At 36.0% G+C, this 24,372-nt stretch overlaps 1 protein-coding gene across 1 annotated transcript; it reads left to right on the forward strand.

Moving 5' to 3' along the window:
- Window positions 1–1,675: 1,675 nt before the first annotated feature.
- Window positions 1,676–18,073, forward strand: LOC136042623 (ubiquitin carboxyl-terminal hydrolase 47-like). The gene is made up of 6 exons (XM_065727590.1): window positions 1,676–1,795; window positions 3,940–4,178; window positions 13,039–13,132; window positions 16,172–16,265; window positions 16,807–17,066; window positions 17,939–18,073. The coding sequence occupies exons 1-6, from the start codon at window positions 1,676–1,678 to the stop codon at window positions 18,071–18,073; spliced, it is 942 nt and encodes a 313-aa protein (XP_065583662.1).
- The last annotated feature ends 6,299 nt before the right edge of the window (window positions 18,074–24,372 follow it).

A 24,372-nucleotide genomic window follows, 5' to 3' on the forward strand; every position in this document is an offset into this window, starting at 1 on the left:
AAAGAAAATATATATATATATATATGTATATATATATATATATATATATATATATATATATATATATATCTTCTATATATATAAAAATAAGTTGTCTGTCTGTGTAACGATGACTCTGGTCAAACATTTCCAGATCAATTGCTGGCAATTGGAAACGGAAAGCTCCCAGTAGTGGGAAAGCCAAGAATGTTGTATATTCGCAATTTTTACGTAGTTTGAAACACGTATATAAATCTATCTATATTCACAGGTGGGACACAGGGACACAACTACAATGGCGCGTAACTAATATGGCGCGTAACGACTTACGCGCGCGGAGGGCTTGGGGGGCGCGAAGCGCCCCACCAACTAGGTGTTGGGGTGGCGCGGAGCGCCACCCCAACAGCTAGTGATTTTATAAGACACATAATTATTAGATATATAAGTAAGAAGGTAATGGTATTAATTTCATTCTCATTAGGCTCAACAGTCAATCTATTTTGATACTTATTTTGCAGGTATTTTGATAACACAGCCTCACGTGTATAACTGGTGACAAAAGGCATTAGATATTTTACTGCTTTTTTCGCTTGTGTTTTTTCCCTTTTTGACTGTGCATCCAAAAATTAATTGTCTCAAACCCTTTTAAAGTGTTTGAAACACAGTTTCAAACACTTTAATTTATGACGTCCACACCCCTGTTGGGGTGTATCTTAATTTATGACGTCCACGTCCAACACCCCTGTTGGGGTGGCGCTTCGCGCCACCCCAACAGCTAGTATATATATATATATATATATATATATATATAAATATATATATATATATATATATATATATATATATATATATATATATATATATATATATATATATATATATATATATATATCTATATTCACAGGTGGGACATAGGGACACAACTACAATGGCGCGTAACTAATATGGCGCGTAACGACTTACGCGCGCGGGGGGGCTTGGGGGGGGGGGCGCGAAGCGCCCCCACCAACTAGATGTTGGGGTGGCGTGAAGCGTCACCCCAACAGCTAGTATATATATATATATATATATATATATATATGTATATATATATATATATATATACATATATATATATATATATATATATATATATATATATATATATATATATATATATATATATATATATATATATATATATTCACAGGTGGGACACAGGGACACAACTACAATGGCGCGTAACTAATATGGCGCGTAACGACTTACGCGCGCGGGGGGGCTTGGGGGCGCGAAGCGCCCCCACCAACTAGGTGTTAGTTTGGTGCGAAGCGCCACCCTAACAGCTAGTATATATATATAAAAATAAGTTGTTTGTCTGTGTTTCTGTCTACTGACGTCATGTTTGTGTGGTCACTGACGTCATGTTTGTCGACTGACGTCATTATAAGGATTGAGCATTATTCCGTCATGAAGTTGTTTGTCGACTGACATCATCTTTGTCGACTGATGAAATTACAGACCGGGACACCGAGACACAAATGACGACCGGGATACCGGGAATATAAATGACAACCAGGACACTCAAAGAGAAATTAAAGACTGGGACACCGGGACACAACTAACGACCGGGAAACAGGGAATATAAATGACGACCGGGACACAGGGACACAACTACAATGGGGATGCGGGGGGGGGGCACAGGGGGGATATATAAATGACGACCGGGGGACACAACTACAATGATTCAATTCCAAGTCTTTCCAAGTATCATGCCTCTGCATCTGCTTCAAATTTAGATTATAATAGCGGTGTTCTTCCATGTGCAAGCCCACAGGTAGGCATGTCTGTTGTTTTTTTATATTATGTTGAACGTATATGGTAGATACTGTTAACAAATAATATTTTTAGAAAATGCTAATGCTGTCTAAGGCTTATTGGTACTCTATCGTGCTAATATAAGATTTTTGAGATTGCCTATTTTGATTGACCTGGGATTCATAGTAAATAAAATCAAATAGATGCAATATCTATTGAGCTTAATTAGTTGAATAAATTGCGTTCTTTAAAAACGGAAAGTGAAATGGACCGTTTAAAATTGACTTTTCGCAAAAATATAAAGTAGTTTGTAATTTACAACCATTTTAGTTAACCTGGAGAATTCCGGTTTGTTGAGTAGCCTATTCAGAGGTCATAATAACAATCATATTTCCCTCCCAAGTTTCTATGCCTTGGAATGCAGGGAGAGGGAGGTAGGGAGGGAGTGATGAAAATAAAATACAATTTGAAAAAAAACACATTAAAACAAAAAAGAATGGCCAACTGTCGTTTGCGAATCAATACCAGGCATAAGTTGTCTCAAAGAAGTCTTGGGATGGTATTTTGCGGATCTGCTATGGAACTAGTCATAAACACTAAATAAAATGATGTATTGAAAAACAAAATTTTTGAAAGGTTCTAAACAGTAGAAGGATGTCAATCTGTTGTTGTTAGTTCTTCTTGGCTATCTACCCTTTGTATACGTGACGTATATCAAATCAAAATTTTCTAGCTCTCGCGGGTACTGTAAAACTTTTGATGGTACTGTAGCTTCTTCTTATCCAATCATTTTCCTTTTTCTTAACACTTTTAACATGTGAATACTCAAACTTTTGGCTGAGGGCAATACAACGAATAAATGCTTGGCTTTTTAAATCTAAAATTTTAACACAAATAAAGGGCAGTACAACAAATTCTTTCTTTGTTGTTCAAATCAAAACACAAAACGTTTGAACATAAAAGATAAAATGGAACATGCAATGCTAGGCTATTCAAAATTAAAATCTTAGAAAGAATCATAAAATCTCATCCAACTTTGTCTTCTTTATAAAACGGCCTAAAAACTAACAGAAACCTGTGTAGCCCATCTGGACTTGTTGGGCAAATCGTAGCGCTCAATGAAGGGTAAAAGCACCGAAAAATTTAATACAAAGGGGCCTTAAAGTCTGTCGTGGCTATTATACTTCTGACAGAGCATCACTATGTGCCTCATGTTCTCTTGAGCACCACATCACTCACACCAGGGAACCTACATGCCTCGACTTGAATAATGGATTCCTTGTCCATGCATGGCCAGTTCTAAGGCGGAAAATTGTCAATGCTATTTTACTGTCTAAATGACAAAGATCATTCAGAAGGCATCCTGTCATGAATGACAGCAGATAGTGGGATGTAAATCTAGCCTTTTCAAGAAGAAAAAAAAATTGAAAGGTAGATAACGATGTAAATCCCATTTCGTATAGATGACAAAATGTATACTGAATATGTACATTCAGTAATAAAAAGGTTACAATCTCATGCACAGAATTTATATATTATTTTATAGCATAATATTGCATAAGTAATATGATAGAATAAAATAATATAAGTATAGCAGTATAAAATAATCATAGAATACAGTTCAATTTCTTTTCTGTGTCTGGTTCTTATTATTAATTGTTTTTATAAATTGTAAAAAGCTTTGTAATTATAAAATGTTTTTGGCTGGTCTCAAATACTTTTAAAAACTTCTATTTTAGTCTTGCAATTTTAACTTTGTATAAACTAAATTTAATTCAAGATCCTTTAAGTTAAAGTTAAGTTAAAACCAAATATTTAAATTAGTATGAATATAGTTTTAGTTAATATAACGTAATAAAAATTGAATTTAGGTGAATAATATATATTTAATTTAGTTAAATATAAGCTGAATTTAAGTAAATATGAATTTAAATAGTTATCTAGATTCATCTGTAGGGAATTCAGACAATAAAAACAAACGGAGGGAAAGAACGGAAGGAGAACATTGCTTTTGTAGTGTTTCTGCAACACCTACAGCTAATGGTTAAAGTCTAACCTTTTTTTTACTATATTGTTTAGTTATGCAAAGCCCATGAATTATGTCAATTTCCCCGATTTTCCAGAATGCTTCGTTCGAATGAAAACTATAACATTTTATTTCAGGACTATCTTGTTACAGAGGGCCCACCTCTGACTCGATGGCAACCCCGAGAGGGAGAATTAACCTCTGATGAAGAGGTAGGCAATATTTCTCTGGGTTCAATGTCCCCACAGCCAGCTTCCCCATTGAATGCAGAAGATTATGATTTGATTGATGTCGATCAAGACGTGAGTAGTGACAGGCGATTTGAAACTGGTGAACATTCAGCCAGTGAAGATAGCAGTCTAACCGATTCTGACAGGTAGGGCTGAATTGGAATGTTTGCTTAATTAAGGGAGTTTTGTGTCAGTAGCTGTGAGCATTGGCGTGTATGGGCAAACTTGACATAAATCGTTAATTTTAGGCCAATTTTTATCTGAGGGGTTTTTCTCTTGGTTTAAGGAACAAGTCTGCCCCCGTCCTAATGTACTGATATTGTTGTGAGGTGTATTTCTGATATTTTTAGGGATTTTAACTCCCAAGTTCTTAGATGCAACTTTGGAAAATATGTTTGACCTTAGATAAATAAAAGAAAAATTTTTTAACCTTTAAGAATTTTTGACAAAAAAAAATTCAGTAGTTTCGGCGAAAAAAACCTAGCAAAATTTGTTGTGAATTAATTCCTGCTATCAAATATTTTTTCAAAGTAAAGAATTACTATTGGATTTTCTCGTAGTCTGCTTACCCCTCCCCCTCCAATATAAACAAACAAAAGGAAACCTATTGTTTCTTGGATCAATAGTGTTCACTAAAACTTAATTAGAATTGAGGGTGTGGGGGGGGGCATATTCTTCTAGAAAGTTAAGCAAATTAAACGTATCAATTTATTAGAAACTATAGAAATGCTGCAGAAGTTTTGGGTTGGGATATGGACCTGGATCCTGATATTTGGCTTTAAAAATACCCTTTTTAAATATACAGTACTCTATGTCTCTCTGGAAAACTTTTTGGTTTCTCAATCCGAGAATTTGGTGGTATTCGCATATGTATTCAATAAGATTAATTTAATTGTATTTTTTAATAAAAATCTAGTTGGTCGATCATATACAACCATATAGTCCCTATGCACAGCGAATGGTTGTTAAATATGTTAATTTTTCAGTTATTTAATTTTTCAATATTTTTCAGTTATTTCAATTTTTCAAATATTTTAATTTTTAAGTGTTACAAATTTAATGACGATTCAGCTTGTAAAATTTAAGTCATTTGGGTAAAAATTAAAATAAAACTAAATAAAAATATGAGCCATCAAAGAAACCCAGCCCTGCTCCAGAAATGTAATTTAAAAAATAACGGAAAATTGTAGCCAGTTATGCTTGTGATCAAAAATGATCACAAAAATATGATTAAAATAAATGTGAAAATAAAAAATATGTGATCATAAAATATGATTAAAAAGTTCAGTGACTTTTGAAGGCACTGCCCAAATCCTTTTGGATTGTCCTGTTTCAAAATATAAAAATTGAATAATATAAGAACTATAAATATATTTACTATAAATATATGTAATATAGTAAATGGGAATATAGTAATGGTATAGTGCTATAGTAATATAGTAAATGGTTGAATTTGTGTATTGGTTGAGATGTTTTGCAGCTGGTTATGAATGGAGCTGTGGTTTAAAAATGTTTTATTTTCTTTTAAAGCCAGGATGAACCAATCACAATTGTCTCAAATGTTTATTATTCTTAGATTTGCCAGAAAGTTGTTGTAACTAGAATCGCAAATTATTGCTTGCTAGTTCTCTGCACTTCTGACTGACAGTTTTTTGTTTGTTTTTTTTTTATGGGGGGGGACTTTTCTTTTTGGGTTTTATTCAACCTTGCCTTAAATATGCTATATTTGAAAAATTTTGCATAATGCCACATTTAAGGTGAACGTTGAAAAAGTAGAAAAAACTTTGAAAGTAGTGAAATAGGAAAACCTTTACAAATCAGATAAGATAGGTTCAGTGAGAAATGAGGATTTTTTTGTATTTAGCATGAAAGTTATGCCAAAAAAAAAATGTATTAAGAAACAGAGTTGTGCCCAGTGACGTCAATTTTTGAAATTTTTGAAATTTGGATTGTCCTGTTTCAGAATATAAGAAATGAATAGTATTGAGTAGTATAAGAACTATAAATATATAGTAAATGGTTGAATTTGTGTATTGGTTGAGATGTTTTGCAGCTGGTTGTGAACGGAGCTTTGATTTTAAAATGTTTGATTTTCTTTTAAAGCCAGGTTGAACCAATCACAATTGTCTCAAATGTTTATTGTTCTCAGATTTGCCAGAAAGTTATTGTAACTAGAATTGCAAATTATTGCTTGCTAGTTCTATGCACTCCTGACTGACAGTTTTTTTTTTTTGGGGGGGGGGGGGGAGAAACTTTTCTTTTTGGGTTTTATTCAACCTTGGCTTAAATCTGCTATATTTGAAAGGTTTTGCATAATGCCACATTTAAGGTGAACTTTCCAGAAATCAGATAAGATAGGGTCAGCGAGAAATGAGGATTTGCTTTTGTATTTAGCATGAAAGTTATGCCAAAAAAATTATTAAGAAACAGAGTTGTGCCCATTGACGTCAATTTTTGAAATTTTTGGGAGGGGGCAAAATATACATTTCAATATGGGGAGGGGGAATTCCAAAAGAAGGCATTTTTCTATGAAAGTACCCTAAAAAGGATTTTTTTTTAATCTGGAGGTAATCCAAAGGGAATATGCCTCCCCGTTCAATTGACGCCATTGGCTTTCCCTGTCAATAAAGGAAAGAAAGATTAACTCAAAAGGTTAATCTTTTTAACCTTTTAAAACATGATGAAGAAAAGAATTCCAGGAAACATGTTGTTTGTAGAAAATAGTGATTTCCTTATTTGAACCCAGTGTAAACACTTTAGGAATAAAACAAAGATACTAACCTTCCAGTATATTTACATTTACATTTGAATCGAAAAAGTACGACTGGTATTACTTTTTTTTTTTTTTTTTTTTTTTTTTTTTTTTTTTTTTTTTTTTTTTTTTTTTAGTTATTGCTTTTCTTTCGTTTTCTGTGTGTTTGTACTCCGCTGTTTTCTGTGTGATTTAGTGTTTCTTAAAGGTGCTTTGGTGATGGTGATTGCTAATCGAACATTCCTTGTTTCCCGGTCGCTTTCTCTTTGAGTGTCCCGGTCGTCATTTATATTCCCTATGTGCCGGTGTCCCGGTCGTCATTTTTGTCCCGATGTCCCAGTCTGTAATTTCGTCAGTCGAAAATATGACGTCAGTCGACACACAAACATGACGTCACTCGACAGACACACACGCACACACACAGACAAATTATTTATATATATATACTAGCTGTTGGGGTGGCGCTTCGCGCCACCCCAACACCTAGTTGGTGGGGGCGCTTCGCGCCCCCCCCAAGCCCCCCCGCGCGCGTAAGTCGTTACGCGCCATAATAGTTACGCGCCATTGTAGTTGTGTCCCTATGTCCCACCTGTGAATATAGATAGATATATATATATGGTTTTAACTACGTAAAACTTGCGAATATACAACATTCTTTGCTGTCCCATTGTCTTTGCATATAAATAGATTGTCAGGTTTACCGACTCTTGAACATGCAACATATAATGGTCCATGGGAAAACAATCTGTATTCAGATCTATACCTCATGATTCTAATGATTGCCCTTGAGCTTTGTTGATGGTGATTGCTAATCGACCATTCCCTGTCCCGGTGTCCCGGTCGTCATTTACATCCCCCTGTTTCCCCCGGTGTCCCCGTTGTAGTTGTGTCCCTGTGTCCCGGTCGTCATTTATATTCCCTGTGTCCCGGGTCCCGGTCGTCATTTGTATCCCGGTGTCCCGGTCTGTATATACATTCGTTTTTTAGTTTTGTTTTTCTCCTTTATTTTTTTCCTTTTTTTTTCTTTTTTAGCTTATTTAGATTTTTAGATTTTTTAGTTTTTTTATTAGTTTTTAGTTTTTTTTTCTTTTTAGTTTTTTTGTCCCGGTCGTCATTTATATCCCCCTGTTTCCCCCGGTGTCCCCGTTGTAGTTGTGTCCCTGTGTCCCGGTCGTCATTTATATTCCCTGTGTCCCGGTCTTCATTTGTATCCCGGTGTACCGGTCTGTATATACATTCGTTTTTTAGTTTTGTTTTTCTCCTTTATTTTTTTCCTTTTTTTTTTCTTTTTTAGTTTATTTAGATTTTTAGATTTTTTAGTTTTTTTATTAGTTTTTAGTTTTTTTTTCTTTTTAGTTTTTTTGTAGTTTTTACCTTCTTTTTAGTTTTGTTAATTTTTTTTTTTACTTGTGTCCTGGTCGTCATTTATACTCCCTGTGTCCCGGTGCTTTGTTGATTGCTAATCGAACATTCCTTTTGTCCTGGTCGCTTTCTCTTTGAGTGTCGTCATTTATTTTTTTCTTTTTTAGTTCTTTTAGTTTTTACCTTTTTTAGTTTTTTTTTAGTTTTTAGTTTTTTTAGTTTTTTACCTTTTTTTAGTTTTTTTAGTTTTTTTTAGTTTTTTAGCTTTTTTATTTTTTTTATTAGTTTTTAGTTTTTTTGTAGTTTTTGCCTTTTTTTTAGTTTTTTTAGTTTTTTAGCTTTTTTATTAGTTTTTAGTTTTTTTTGTAGTTTTTGCCTTTTTTTAGTTTATTTAGTTTTTTAGCTTTTTTATTTTTTTTATTAGTTTTTAGTTTTTTTTGTAGTTTTTGCCTTTTTTTAGTTTTTTCAGTTTTGACGTCACCTGATCCAGTTTTTTCAGGTGACGTCACCTGATCCACGATCCACAGATCCACAGACAACTTATTTTTATATATATAGATAGTTTTTTTTTTTTTACTTATGTCCTGGTCGTCATTTATACTCCCTGTGTCCCGGTGCTTTGTTGATTGCTAATCGAACATTCCTTTTGTCCTGGTCGCTTTCTCTTTGAGTGTCGTCATTTATTAGTTTTTTCCTTTTTTTTTAGTTTTTTATTGGTTTTTACCTTTATTTTAGCTTATTTTTCAGTTTTTTCCTTTTTTTTAGTTTTTTTTTATTTTTTATTTTTTTTAGTTTTTTACCTTTTTTTAGTTTTTTTAGTTTTTTTAGTTTTTTAGCTTTTTTACTTTTTTTATTAGTTTTTAGTTTTTTTTTGTAGTTTTTGCCTTTTTTTAGTTTTTTCAGTTTTTTTTTTAGTTTTTTATTGGTTTTTACCTTTATAGTTTTTTTAGTTTTTTAGCTTTTTTATTTTTTTTATTAGTTTTTAGTTTTTTTTGTAGTTTTTGCCTTTTTTTAGTTTTTTCAGTTTTGACGTCACCTAATCCAGTTTTTTCAGGTGACGTCACCTGACACATCCATCCATCCATCCACAGACAACTTATTTTTATATATATAGATATATATATATATATATATATATATATATATATATATATTATCATCCAATAATTAAAGTAGTTAACTGGATTTATCCATTGTAGCTTAACATCATCCGGGTTTGAAGTATGCTTTAAAATAAATTCAATAAATATCCCTATTAAATTAACATATAATTAAATTCTGACCCGCAGCTGCATTTTTGAAAAAAGAATAAAACGTATGTACATTATTCTGAAAACTAATGCAAAAAAAATGAACAATTGAAAATTTTCATTGTCGTTTTGAGATCAACAAAAACAAGATAATTTATGTAAGACATGTTCTATTAAGATATATTGCATTAGTTTATTATTATTTTTTACTAATTGTAATATTCGTTGTAATTAATATTTAATATTAATTAATTTATTAGTTCATGTAAGATATGTTTCAGAAAGTACGAAAATGGTGTAATTTTGAAGATTAAACCCTTGAAACTTTTCTGGATGTTTCTAATACCAATTCTCACCAGCCTTTTATACTAACCTTTGTCCGTGAGGACGAGTGGGCCGTTCGAGTCCTTGTGTTGCTAGTTATTTGCTTAAGAACGAGGGGCAGTGGCATGACTGCCCCTCGTCGGCCCAGCTCTAAGTGGGTATCTGAAGAAATCTGAGGAAGGAAAACAGGAAGGGTGTGTTGTTTTTTTTCTTATTGTTTAGGTAACTTCAAAAGATTTTTTTTTCTTTTCTTTTTTTGCAATAAAGAAAACTGAGATCTTTGCCGGAATATCTGCTTTATCTTTTTGTTTTATTTTCTGAGCAAAGACTACCCTCGTTTGGGTTTTGTTTCTTAATGATTGACGATCGTTTTGTTCTTTCTTTTTGGGTAATTTCAATTAAAAAATTCCTTTTTTTGCACTATGGACAGTTTGGCAGAAGTTATTGACAATATATACCTGCTTTGGCTGTTGTTTTTCACTGGCTGAAAATTACCCTCGTTTTTTTTTTGTGAAGTGGGCTTGTAGAAATATCTGCTCTAACTTTTTATGGCACTTGGTATTAACCAAGTGACATATAACGATCGCAAAGTCTGTCGGTCGGTCTGTCCTGGTTTTGCTACTTCAGGCACTTCAAGGTAAGCTAGGACGATGAAATTTGGCAGGCGTATCAGGGACTGGGCCAGATTAAACTAGAAATAGTCGTTTTCGCGAATTGATGATCTGGGGGGGGGGAGGAGTGGGGGGTCGGTTAATTTGGAAGAAATGGAAAAAAATGAAGTATTTTTAATTTACGAATGGGTGATGGGATCTTAATGAAATTTTATTTTTGGAAAGATATCGTGTCTCAGAGCTCTTATTTTAAATCCTGACCAGATTTGGTGACATTGGGGGGAGTTGGGGGGACCTAAAATCTTGGAAAACACTTAGAATGGAGGGACCAGGATGAAACTTGGTGGGAAAGATAAGCAGAAGTCCTAGATACGTGATTAACATAACCGGAATGGATCTGCTCTTTTTGGGGGAGTTGGAGGGGGGGGGGGGTTAATTCTGAAAATTAGAAAAAATGAGGTATTTTTAACTTATCGGATCTTAATAAAAATTGAAGTTTGGAAGAATATTTTGTCTCAGAGCTCTTATTTTAAATCCCGACTGGATTCGGTGACATCGCGGGGAACTGAGGGGGGAACCTAAAATCTTGGTAAGCGCTTAGAGTTGAGGGATCGGGATGAAACTTGGTGGGGAAAATAAGCACAAGTCCTAGATACGTGATTGAAATACCCGGAATGGAACCGCTCTCTTTGGGGGAGTTGGGGGGGGGGGGGGTATTTCTGAAAATTAGAAAAAATGAAGTATTTTTAACTTACGAAGAAGTGATCGGATCTTAATGAAAATTGAAGTTTGGAAGAATTTTGTGTCCCAGAACTCTTATTTTAAATCCCGACTGGATTCGGTGACATTGGGGGGAATTGAGGGGGGAACCTAAAATCTTGGAAAACGCTTAGAGTTGAGGGATCGGGATGAAACTTGGTGGGAAAAATAAGCACAAGTCCTAGATACGTGATTGAAATACCCGGAACGGATCCGCTCTCTTTGGGGGAGTTGGGGGGGTTAATTATGAAAAATTAGAAAAAATGAGGTATTTTTAACTTACGAAGGAGTGATAGGAACTTAATGAAATTTAATTTTTAGAAGGATATTGTGTCTCAGAACTTTTATCTTAAATCCCGACCGGATCTGGTGAAGGGGAAGTTGGGGGGCGGAACCTAAAATCTTGGAAAACGCTTAAAGTGGAGGGATCGGGATGAAACTTGGTGGAAAAATAAGCAAATGTCCTGGATACGGGATTGCCATAACCGGAACGGATCTGCTCTCTTTGGGGGAGTTGGGGGGTGGGTAATTCTAAAAAATTAGAAAAAATGAGGTATTTTTGGCTTAATGAAATTTCATATTTAGAAGGACCTCGAAACTCAGATCTCTTATTTTAAATCTCGACCGGATCCAGTGTCATTAGGGGGGGGGCGGAAATCTTGGAAAACGCTTAAAGCGGAGAGATAAGGATGAAACTTGGTGGAAATAATAAGCACAAGTCCAAGATAGGTGACTGACATAACTGGACCGGATCCGCTTTCTTTGGTGGAATTGGGGGGGGGGGGAGTATTTCGGAAAAATTAGAAATAATGAGGTATTTTTAACTTACGAACGGTTGATCAGATCTTAATGAAATTTGACATCTAGAATGATCTTGTGCTTTAGAACTCTCATTTTAAATTTCGACTAGTCCGGTGACATTGAAGGGAGTGGGAGGGGGAAACCAGAATTCTTGGAAAACGTGAAAATAGAGGTATCTTACGAATGGGTGATCGGATCCTAAGGAAACTTGATATATAGAAGAATCTTATGTTTCAGATGCTCCATTTCCAATTCAAATCGGATCCGGGGACATAGAGGGTTGGAGGGGGAAACAGAAATCTTGGAAAACTCTTAGAGTGGAGAGATCGGGATGAAACTTGATGGGAAGAATAAGCACAAGTTATAGATACGAGATTGACATAGTTGGCATGGATCCATTCTCTTTGAGGGAGCTTGGGGCTGTTAATTTGGAAAATCAGAAAAATTGAGGTATTTTTAACTTAAGAACGGGTGACCGGATCTTAATGCAATCTGATTTTAAGAATGAGCTCATGTCTCAGAGCTCTTATTTCAAATTCCAACCAGATCTCTTAACCTTGGGGGGATTTGGAGGGGGAAACCGGAAATCTTAGTAAACGCTTATAAATGTCATAGATACATGATTGACGTAACCGGACTGGATCCGCTCTCTTTGGTGGAGTTGGGTGGTGGGGTTCAGTGCTTTGGCGAGTTTTGGTGCTTCTGGACGTGCTAGGACGATGAAAATTGGTATGCGTGTCAGGGAGCTGCACAAAGTGACTTGATAAAGTCGTTTTCCCCGATTCGACCATCTGGGGGGCTGAAGGGAGAGGAAAAATTAGAAAAATTGAGGTATTTTTAACTTACGTTTGGGTGATCGGATCATAATGAATTTTGACATTTAAGAAGGACTCGTGACTCAGAGCTCTTATTTTAAATCCCGACCGGCATTACGCCTCTGATTTTCCTTTTAAAGCAATCTGTTGATTCTTAGAATTTTGCTAGAGCTCATACCATATGAGCTCTTGGCTCTTCCGACCTCGTCACAAGTGCCATATGAGCTCTTAGCTCTTGTTGATTTTTCACCGGCTAAAACATACCCTCATTGATTTTTTCTTCTACTCTTTGTAGTTTTATCATATGTTTCAAGTACACCATGATTTTTTAGGACTTTGATGGGAGATCCTCCGGAAGATGGCATCGTAAGACCACCGTCACCTCAGATGTCCTCAGCAAGCAGCTCTCACTTTAAAATTGACCAGGTGTGTATTCAATATATTTTTTTCATTTCTAACCTATCAAATACTAAACAGACAGAAAGACAAAAGAGAGGGAAAATAGAACGGTAATTAAAACAGGTAATACATATCACAGGTTTAAAAAATTAAACGTCAAAACTAAACATAAATAAAAGTAGAAACACTAAACATAGTCACATAGAAACTACTTCAGACATCGCTGTAAGTGGGGGTGGGTCGCAAGAATCCTGTCACCTCAGATGTTCTCATCAAATAGCCTTCACCTAAAATTAACTAGGTGTATATTCAATATTTCCGTAAAATACTACAAACATAAAAGATAGAAACACTAAAACTAGTCACATAGAAACTACTTCTGACATCGCTGTAAGAGGGGGTAGGAAACACAAGGGTCGCTCAATCAGAACAATAAGTAACTTTTTTTAATGCCGAAAAACGGTAGCGTAAAGAGCAAGGTGTTGAGGGGGCGACTCCCCTTGAATACTTAATAATTTATGTTCTTTTTCATTTTTAATATTGCTCCTTACTTTTAGTTGATAAAACTTGTTGTTGTTTTTTTTTACTTTGATCTAAGAAAGGGGTGTCACGGATTTTAACTTATTTAAGGGTATGTTTGAAAAAAAATTTGACGGATCTGGTTTTCAGTCGGCTATTTTATTTCTGTAGAATTTTATATTTATGGGTTAATGCTGAGTTTTGCGTTTATTTGGGTTAGTGAATAAATATTTAAGAATTTCTAATATACTTTGTTTGCTAGTGTGAATATCCTCCAAAATGATGCAGTGTACAGGATATCTGAGAGTATTGTAGAATTGTGAAGTTTAGCAAGGTTCAGTTTTTTATTTCTGAGTCCTTAATAACTTTTTTTTTCTTTTAGTGTGAGAAATCAGAAGTAAAGGGGTTCACTTTAGAGGTTGCACACTGGGAACTTGTACACCGTGTGTAGAAAGACTCTACGGAAGTTTAGAGTTGCTTGGAGAAAATTAAATTTGGACAAGAAAATAAAAAGAAGAAAATAAGACTTTTTACTAGTGAAAACCTTCTATTATATTGGATATGGCAAATTTCCTGCCCTAGCCTGAAGGGTGTCCTTTACATTTTTCATAATTTGAAAAGAGAGACAAATTAAGATTTTTCGTGGAATTCATTAATAAAATCCATGGACATTACGTAATTTTGTTGAATATGGTTGCTTTACCTTGGTATATAATGCATAAAATTTTTCGAACTAGAGCTTGAATATTTTGTTTTAATCAAATTGTGGTCTTTTCTACATGAAGTGAATCCTCATCTATGAATGTGAACAGTGGATTAAGTAATCATCAAATATTCTTTGGGAGGCATTATGATATGATATATTTATTTAACAACGACAACAATTTGCATACAAAAATCAATTTTCACCGAAAACCAAACGGTTGCCATGAGGTGAATCAGGTGAAAAGTCATACATTACAGATAATGTAAATTCACTATGATAAGAAAGAAAGAAAAGAAAAGAAAAAAAATTATACTAAGGGGACTGCAACTATATACTGTACTGTGGGGTCCCACTCACCAACCAACAAACAATCACAATTTATATTGAACCAAATCAAATAAATGACTTCCGGAAAAATTAAGATACGCCCTATGGTTGTTGTCACATCGATATGAGGTAGACTTGTGATTTATTATTATTGAATTTTTAAGGTAAGTTCAGACAACCTGGTAAAACGGTATTTCAACCCGTAAAAGCTGATAAGACGCTGATAATAATAAAAGCGGATAATAATAAAATAAAATGTTAAAATTTCAATTAAAAAAGAAATTGGTCAAATTAATTGTTTGTGGCCTGAACAAAGGTTTTTATGGATTGAACGCCCATTTTCTATTGTGTTTGGTTAAATTAGAATAGGTTTCCCATTCAATGAATCTTTTTATTTTATGCAAAGATAATTACATTTTGGTGAAGATACATAATAAAGACACGTGTGTTATCTCAGTTATGAAACTTTTCATTATTGTAAATGGCATACACTTATTCTTTCGTTCCTTTATCATCTATACGTAGTCCTTTGAATAAGTCAATGGAAGTTCACTAACTCACCTAAGCTAATCGAACTTAGTTAAGCAGACAGACCCATCTAGACATTATAAATTTCAAATGATTTTGGTAAATTATTTCTCACTATGGGATTTTTAAACACTATGATATGGACTATCTGAAAACCCTACGGATTATTTGATTTGTCTGAAGGGTATACAGACTGCCCTATCTATGAGAATGGTTTCCGTCTCAAGGCTGTACCCAGAGAGGGGGGTTAGGGGGTTTGACCCCCTCCCCTTAAATGTTTGTCTGACTCGTGAAAACGTAACAAAATTAATATCAACACGTTTTCGATGTTTTTTTTAAAGTTTTTCTCTGACATCCCCCCCCCCCGAAAAATAATCCCATATACGTTCTTGGTCCGTCTACACGATAATTAACGATTCAGATTCGGTTTTCGGGCTAGCTAACTTGAAATTTTTAAGAGACTGAATAAAAGAAAAAGCGAAGAACAGCTATGATTCACGGCAATAATTACCTTTTATAACCATTTTTATATTTATTACCATATCAATTACCATTTCCGCTCGTTCTTATTTCGTTAAAAATACTCGATACCTGACTTATACAAAAATGCATAAACAAACAGAGAAATCAAGCTTTCATTCAGCGTCTCGTTTTCGCTTCTGTTTTTTAATTCAGCTATTTTAGCTTTCTATGATTTGAATTTGTTTTATTTAGCATTTTTACCTTCGTAAAGTTATCCAATCTTTTGTTCTTCTTTTAAATGTGTGAATTTTATGTTTTATCAGCTTGCTCACAGGCAGATGGGGAAGTCTTGCTTAAGATTGGTCTGATAATCAAATCAGGGAAATTTGGAACCTAAAAGATCCTATTGGGGTATCATGTCCCCTCATTCCTGGATTCTTGAAAAAATTCCCCCAACCTGCCAAAAAAGCTGGTCTTTTTTACATCAATTACCTCTGTCAAATGTTCGCATTTCTTTTTTCCAGGCTGGAGCTTCCAGGAGCGAAGTGTTCTTATCCCAAAATCAAGTTCCTAAGTTTTTCAGATTGGAAGAAATCAAAAAAGAAAAAGGGAACACTGGTATGTTTTTGATTGTTTTACGCATTCTGTTCGAGTCTTTATATAATTTTTGTTCATAAGGCTGTTTTTTTCTGGTATCTTTCATAAATTTTGTATTTTACTTAATCGTAAGCCAACTGTTATTTTTTTTTTTATACCAAGGGTTGAACTCTCTCTCTCCTCTCTCTCCCCTCCATCCTTTCACTCTCCAAGGCAAAGCAATTCTAAATGTAGTATGATTGTTGTTAAAAATGATCTGAGGTTGTGCGTTGATTTCCTGAAGGACCAGCTTTTTGTCCTTAATCAAAGTCGCTTTTCTTCGTGTGTATGTATAATCTAAACTGCAGCTTTAACATAACTGATTTCCTAAAAGCATATAATGAATCATAAATGCTTTTAATCATGTACCATAGTAGATCAAATCATCGTACCTGCCCGACTGGTTTATTTCTCCTTTTATTTTATTGGTTAAATATTTTTTAATTTTTTATATAATGTATATGTCCACATATTTGGCTTATACCGTATATGAAACACCAATGATTTCACTCTTTTCTTTCAGAGTATAAACTCGCAGTTGATAGAAGAATGCACCTTGGTGAGATGAAGAAGAACCTAGAACCTTATGTCAATGTACCCTGTGATTTCTTTAGAATATTTAAAATTCAAGCCTCGTGTGGTATTGATCGTGAATGTGTCAACTTGAATGAGTCCCTTGAGACATTTGGGGATGAGGCGTACCTAACCGTGCGACTAGGTAGAGCTTTAAAACCCGGTGAAATTAGAGGCAAAGTCTTCCACCTCCAGCCCAATGAAGCAGAGGTAAGCCTTTTCTTGTTTTGATTCAGTAAATATTGTATGCTTAGTGGTTACCTCGATACATAGCGTAAAAATTTTAACTTCATCGGTGGCTTCACTTTTATTTAGGTTAGCTTGTCTAGACAACAACTTTTTTCTTTTTTGCTCTATCTGATGTAAAATGGGAATTTGACAAAGTTTGTCTGTGATAACTGTTTTTCTTTATAAGTATGGTTTAAAAAAAACTAAACACCATGAAAGAAAAAAAAAACTAGATGAAATGAATGAATGAATGAAATCGAATAAAAAAAAACTACAGATAAAAATCTGCAAATTCAAAGAGCCATAAGTCGATATTCAACTTCCGCGTTTTTCTTTTCTTTTCAAATAAGATTTATTTTATTCTATTTTCCTGAGATTAAATCGTATTTCATGCTTCTTTTTTTTACAATGTTTAATTATGGTTCGTACTTTTGTTTTGAATGGTTTGTTTTCCATTTTCATTCCACTGAGGTATATTAGAGATCGTTACCGAATTTTTCTGCTTTCCGTGCAGTTCTCCAATGGGTATGAATTGTGTTCGCTTTTTCGTACTATTTGTTACGTCTTATCCTTACTTATCCTTACGTCTTATCAATACTGATCCTGTGGTAGCACAGTGGATTGCCAAGTTGGCTAACACGCTTGTTACCTATTGCTACTACTAACAACTCACTGCCGCACCAAGCCACCTGAGGCCCAAACGGTTACGCATGCTCCTCCATCCCAATCTATTCAAAGGTTCCCTCTTCAAACCCTTCCAAGAAGGTCCCATTTCACTTAAATTTTTCCTTATGGCATTCTGCCACCCATTCGTGGACAACCGGCTTTTTGTGCTACCTGCCCTTTAAAAAAAGGCCCAGCAAATGAAACGTCTATTTGCGACGGCACTTGGTGCCATAGCTGGCACCACGGCCAGCTATGACTCGGGAAGACCTATCCTTTTATCCTGTTCAATATTTGTTACATCTAGGCCTGGAACATTATTTTAGTAAGTAAGTAAGTAAAATATTTATTACCCGTATTTTTCACTTGGAACAAAACGGAGTACAATGAAAAAAAAAGAGACGAAAAATGGAGAGAAATTTAAAAGACTACATGGAAAAATACATAATCAAGAACTGTAGAAATGTTTAAGCCAGGGGTGGTTCCATTTTGCCTGGAAATTATAAATCAACCGGTTTACCGCGATACTGGGGTCTGTAATCCTGTGTTTATCAATCATATAAGTATTTCTCGTCCACAAGGGGCATCGCAGCAGGAACTTCCCGAACCTAAAATAAAGGGACCGGAGCTTGCGTTTTTGGGTGTCAGTTAATAAATTCCAAAATGGGACGATATATAGAATATGCGGCAGTGCGACAGCGTTATACATATTTGCGAGATACTTTCGGCATAAGAGGAGTCTGTTGGTGACGATAGACCCATACGCGGTGCGGAGTTTTTTCTCGACGTGTTTGACGAGCAGTAGACGAGTTTCGTTAAGGTTACGGCCTATGGGTAAACCCAGATACACGACGTGAGATGAAACGGTAATTGACTCGCTACCCAGCAGGAGGTGTTCAGGCTGAGAAGGACTATCGTTGAAAAAAAGAACTGCAGATTTAGAAGTATTGAAAGCCAGGCTGATTTTTCGGTATTCATCACGCAGGATCGAGAAATTCGATTGCAGACCCCTAATAGACCGACTTAGATTTAATAGATCGTCCGCGTATGTAAGTAGTGACACATTTATATTCTTGGAGATACATGAAACATTTACACATGCCTGGGTATTTAAAACACTGTTATTGTACAAACTTGGGGATAATAATGAACCCTGACGGACACCTTTCTTTACTGGAACAACCACTGATGTGATGCAGTTTCCTATATTTATACGCGCTTTTAAACGGCAATACATATCGTACAGTACGCTAGTGACACGGAGGTTTACACCTTGCTGGTAAGCGGCTAAAAGGGCCTGAGCGTGAATCGACGAATCAAACGCTCTACTCACATCAAAAGCACCAATCATTATAAGGTCACCAGATTTGTGAGAATCTGCTAGAATAGCGGCAAGACTGAAGAGAGCGTGAGCACAACCCAGACCCGGTCGGAAACCGAACTGGTGGTCAGACATTCGGCACGAATATTGAATTTCTTTTGAGACGAAGATCCCTAGAACTTTACTGAGCACTGGAGCAACAGTGATTGGCCTGTACGAAGAGTAATGGTCTGTTGGTTTCCCTTTTTTAAGGATGGGCGAGAGCAAACCGACACAAAAAGAGTCAGGCACTATACCAGTGGTGAAAATAATCTGGAATAGCAGCGTCAGATATTCAATAAGCATAGTAGTACCGTGTAGCACATTTAGCGCGCACAGTTCGTCTACACCAAGGGAATGTTTCTTCTTCAGCTTTAAAATAGCTTCATATAAGCTTCCGTATGTAACGACAAAATCAAGGACACACTGGCTGGATAATACCAATTCTAGCCGGTTTGCTAAGGGTTTAGACGTATTTGGGTCGGGGGCACTGAATTCTTTGGAAAAGTACGATTCCCAATCTTTTTTGCTAATCGAATCATGGGGTTTTCTGGCGACCGGTTCGCTCAACCGGGCTTTCCAGATTAGTTTTGGGTCACTTACGATTCTGGAGGAGTACTCTTCTTTTAATTTGGTACGATGAGCTTTCAGTTGCTTGTCAAATTTTCGTTTCGTCCATAAACGGACAGAGTTAACAGAACTGGATTTGGGCCTATCACAATCTTGCCAGATTCTAAACCAAAACTTAGCATCGTTGCAACACTTAACTAGGGCCGGATTTTTCGAGAATTTGTGAATTTCTGTTTTCATTCTAACCTTTCTAGTAGGAACTGCTTTTTTTCAGCTAAGAGAAGCGAGTGAGTAATCTTGGCACAAAAAATCTTGATGAGTACTCCGCGGGATCAAAATTCGAATTCACTTGGAGTAAATGGAAGGGGATTCGTATCTTTACAAGAAGTGAGTTCAGCACCTGATGATACAAAATAGTATTAATTTTATCCCATTCACTTACTACTTTCCACTTGTCGTTCTTGGGTTGACGCAGCGCTGGTTTTATGCTTGGAGATGCTAGTAGGGGTAAGTGATCAGCGAAGACAGCGTCTTTTAGAACAGTTACACTTCCGTTAATATTCTTAGAGCAGGCCGTATGGTCAATGTTTGAAACGGACCCAGAATTATGAACGAAGGAGTAATCACTGTCTTTTGGGAGGATGATAAGTTTGTCATCAAAGATGCCGTTTAGAAGCTGAAAACGGGCACAAGTGCTGTCAAGCAGGTTGCAGTTGAAGTCCCCCATGACTACGCATTGCAAATCTCTCTGGGTCACAGACTTCAGGCACTTTGCTAGTTCGCGAACTGCGTTCGTAAGCTTTCGCTCCGATTTGTCATCATGGTAGTTTGTAGGAAGATATGCGTTGAAGAATGCGATACTGCCGGAAGATATAGCCAAGAAGTGAACATGTGTAAATAACACCTTACTTTCAATATACGGGTGGCAGATGATTGCCAAGCCACCAGAGGGGCGTCCGATAGACCGAATTTTTGCGGGCTCGAAGTAAAAAGTAAGTTCGTGCGAGAACTTTAGGAGAGAAATATTGTGAGGAGAGAGCATATGTTCTTGTATAAACATATTGTCACAGTCTGCACAATATTTTTGAATTATGGCAAGTTTGTTGGGGACTCCTCCGTTCATGTTCCATGAGGTAATTTTGACACAGGCTGGGCTATTTGACATTGGGCCGCTTCAGCTTACTGACGATTTTTATTATTGGGGGGCACTTGAAGGAATGGCAAGTGTGGCGTTTTGATTTGGAGAGGGCGCATGCTATAGGGTTTCCACAGAACTGGTCGGGGCTAGAGCCATGACCTCCTTCTCCGCATCGAGAGCAAATTTGCTGGTTAGAGCAGGTAGCAGAAATATGACCAAAATTCTGGCAGTAAAAACAGCACTTTGGGAGAAAGAAAAATTCCTCGATGTGGTACCGCTCCAAGTCAATTTTAGGAGGGTTTTTCAAGGCGTGGTTCAGATACTTGGGGGATGAGAAGTATAATTTGAAGGATCTGGTTTTGCCGCATTGATCAGCTTTTTCACAATTTGGTATAATTCTATTAAAAGCGCGTCACCATTAATATGAACTGGGACAAACTTGATCATACCGATGAAAGTGGGAGTTTCAACGCTTGCCAGTGTTTCAGGCGATTTTTTGTTAATAGATGTTGCTAGTACTGCTGCTTCAGATTTGTTCTTAGTTACGAGGCACCATTCGTACTTCCCTCGGCGGAGTTCAAAATCGTCATCATTCAAAGCATCACCACAAATATTTGACAGGGAGTTTTTCCTTTCTTCTGCGGTAACAACGGTAGGAGGAGGCTTTTTCAAGACTACTGAGTAAGACGGAGGAGAAGGAGTAGACTAATTAGCTTGAGCAGCAACAGGGTTGCCCTTAGGCCACGGTAATGGTGTCTGGTTCAAACGGTCAAGAAGGCCATTAAACTTGCGATTCATCTCGTTGACAGTGGACACTACACAAGCAGCGATCTCTTCATTGCAGGCCGGAACTTCTTGGGGCTCAAAAATAACTAACTCAGGGAGCTGTCTCTTTTCATTGGCACAGCGAGCGAACGTCTTCGCAATGTCCATCAAGTTATCCTCGTCCTTTACGTGTTTTATTACACGTTCCCTTAATTCCGACTTACGATAGATAATCTCTTTTGCTTCTAAAATCGCTTCACGGCTGAAAAACTAGAGTCCTCGCATAGTAAAAACATTTGTTTTCACACCTGCTATCATAGCTCTTGAGATAAAATTCAGTACTGCATTCCGCACTAGGTTATCACCCATTTTACTGGTGGTTTCCTTACGAGAAAAGTAAGGGAAGTGTTGAGGGCTGGTTAACTTGTCCCCGCAATTTAAGGGGCACGCCCGGCGGGTACCACGGCTCTTGCTACCAACTCACTCACCCCCCTTCTGCTTACCTTTCATTCGCCACCTCTATCGCAGCGTGATTGCCTTTAAATATCGGAATTCCTAATTATATTCGCTACTTGATGGCTAAATGAAGTGTCTAATTTCTTGCTAAAAACTAGTCAGACAGGTTTCGTAGATCATTGAATCTTTTGTTTTTACTTTCTTTTTTATATAATTTTCTCGTATACAACTCAGTTTTCTTCTAAATTCGTGTTTCTGTCATGTTTGGCTGAGATGCATTTGTTAATGCAACCCCATTTGTACATTCCGTTCTAAGCCTTCTATAGCAGCCATTTAGTTCTATCGGTCTTCGTCAAAATTCTAGAGTCAAGCTGAATAGAACTTGACATGGATCATGCTTCTTTTTTTTCTTACCTTTCCTTGCGCAATTGTCACTTTTTTTTTCTTTTTTTTTTCTTTTTTTTTCTTTTTGAGCAGAAACTATAATTATAGTCAATTGGTGACATTTCATTGTGTTTCTATGTTGATTGTGCAAGTAAACTAGCATGTACTGCAACTATCAATGTATGTCATGCCTCCTATATAAGCTCTTGGTTTTCTAGCTGTGCTGAACCATATAACACAAGCTTAAATGCAACGTCACATTGACCAGGAAGGTCTATTAACAGTTCAATGCTGACAAGTTGTTATAAAAAAATCCCACTCCTTTACGGGGGGTATTCCTATATCCCTTCATTTATTTAAATCTGTGGGATCTGCAAGCAGTGGTGGCTCCGGCCTCTCTTGCACATGGGGAAAATTACACCCCCCCCACTCTTATAGTTACTATTGTTTGTTTTGACTTGAATATTCGGTTTAATTTTTACTCGTTTTAACATCTATTTATCCACCTATATCAGTATCTGTTATCTCTATGTTTGATTTGACAATTTATTTTAATTTCAGTTCGTTTTGGGTTACATTTTTTCCTTGATAGCAGACGTGTTAAGTTTCAATTATTATAGGGCTTTTGTGCTGGTCTTAAGTTTAACATGGCTGCTCACTTTGTTTTTCAAAGCTTCTTTTTTGAATTTTTTTAATTAATTAATCCGTGTAAAAGTAGGTTATATTTGACCATGTACTTTTACCTCGACTAGCATAAACACCCTTGATTCCAGTTCCAGAGTTAGCAAGTGTCCAGTTTTAGATGAAAGAAGAGAAATGGTACTGAGACGTGGTCGAGATAACCGTCTTTCAAAACATAAAGCAGAGTGAAAAGTCTCTTGTGAGAACGTGGAAAGAATTACAGAAAAATCGAAAAAGTACTAAAGGGAAAACGTACAGGAGAAGGGAGGTGGGATATATTCGGGAAGAAAATGTCGAAAAATGGGAGATCTCTTTGAGGCAAGGGTCCCATGCCCTCTCCCTTCACCTGGTTACGCACTTGATACTATACATCTTTCATATTTAAATTATCATAGTTCTTATGGTTTCATTATAGTTCATCATTTCTTACGCTGTCTGGGAGGACATCTAGGGACCGACTACAGAACCCTATGGTTTCGAGGTATCCTGGTTCATAAACCCTGCTCTTTACCTTAAGAGGGAAAATATGACTATCCGATATAGGACTATTTTTATGTTGAACTATGTATGAACAGTGCGATTTGACTATGGTTAGATCAGCTATTTAGACGGCCGATGGAATGTTTCTAATTAGGTAATTGATTACGAAATTGGGTAATTTTTATGCCGGTCAGATCATAACTCTTGAACGTAAACTCCAACAAAATTCTGTAAATTACTGTTGCTCTGTTTTACTTACAACCTTCATTTAGTCCACAGCTACTATCTGTCTATGTACTATGTCAATGCACAACGTCAGTTTTAATTTAATATCATCGTAGAAATCTTATAAAGTAAGGTCGTCGATTTTTGTTTCGATGTGAAATCGAGGTCAAATGAGTGATTCGTTTAAGTGATGGGATCAAAAAATTGTAAGGCAATTAAGAATATAGCAAAATATAATAAATCAAAAATGATAGATAGAGATGGATTTTTTTTTTTGGGGGGGGGGGAATAAGGGGATGAGTTTTGGAAATAATATTGAATTTTGCGAGTTTTCTTTTTGTTTGTTTCACATGGACAAATTTGTTTTTTAGGGGAGGTAGTTTATCGCATGTTTATTAATAAATCGCCCTTCTCTCTCTCTCTCTCTCTCTCTCTCTCTCTCTCTTTCTCTTTCTTTTTTGCACTGAAGACAGCTTTGCAGAGGTCCTTTCCGAAATGTCTGCTTTTGTCCTTTTAGCTTGTTTTCTGTCCACTGACGGATACTACCCTCGTTCTCTCGGCTATTT

The sequence above is a fragment of the Artemia franciscana genome, unplaced genomic scaffold (assembly GCF_032884065.1).
Source record: "Artemia franciscana unplaced genomic scaffold, ASM3288406v1 Scaffold_1609, whole genome shotgun sequence".
Classification (NCBI taxonomy): Eukaryota; Metazoa; Arthropoda; class Branchiopoda; order Anostraca; family Artemiidae; genus Artemia; species Artemia franciscana.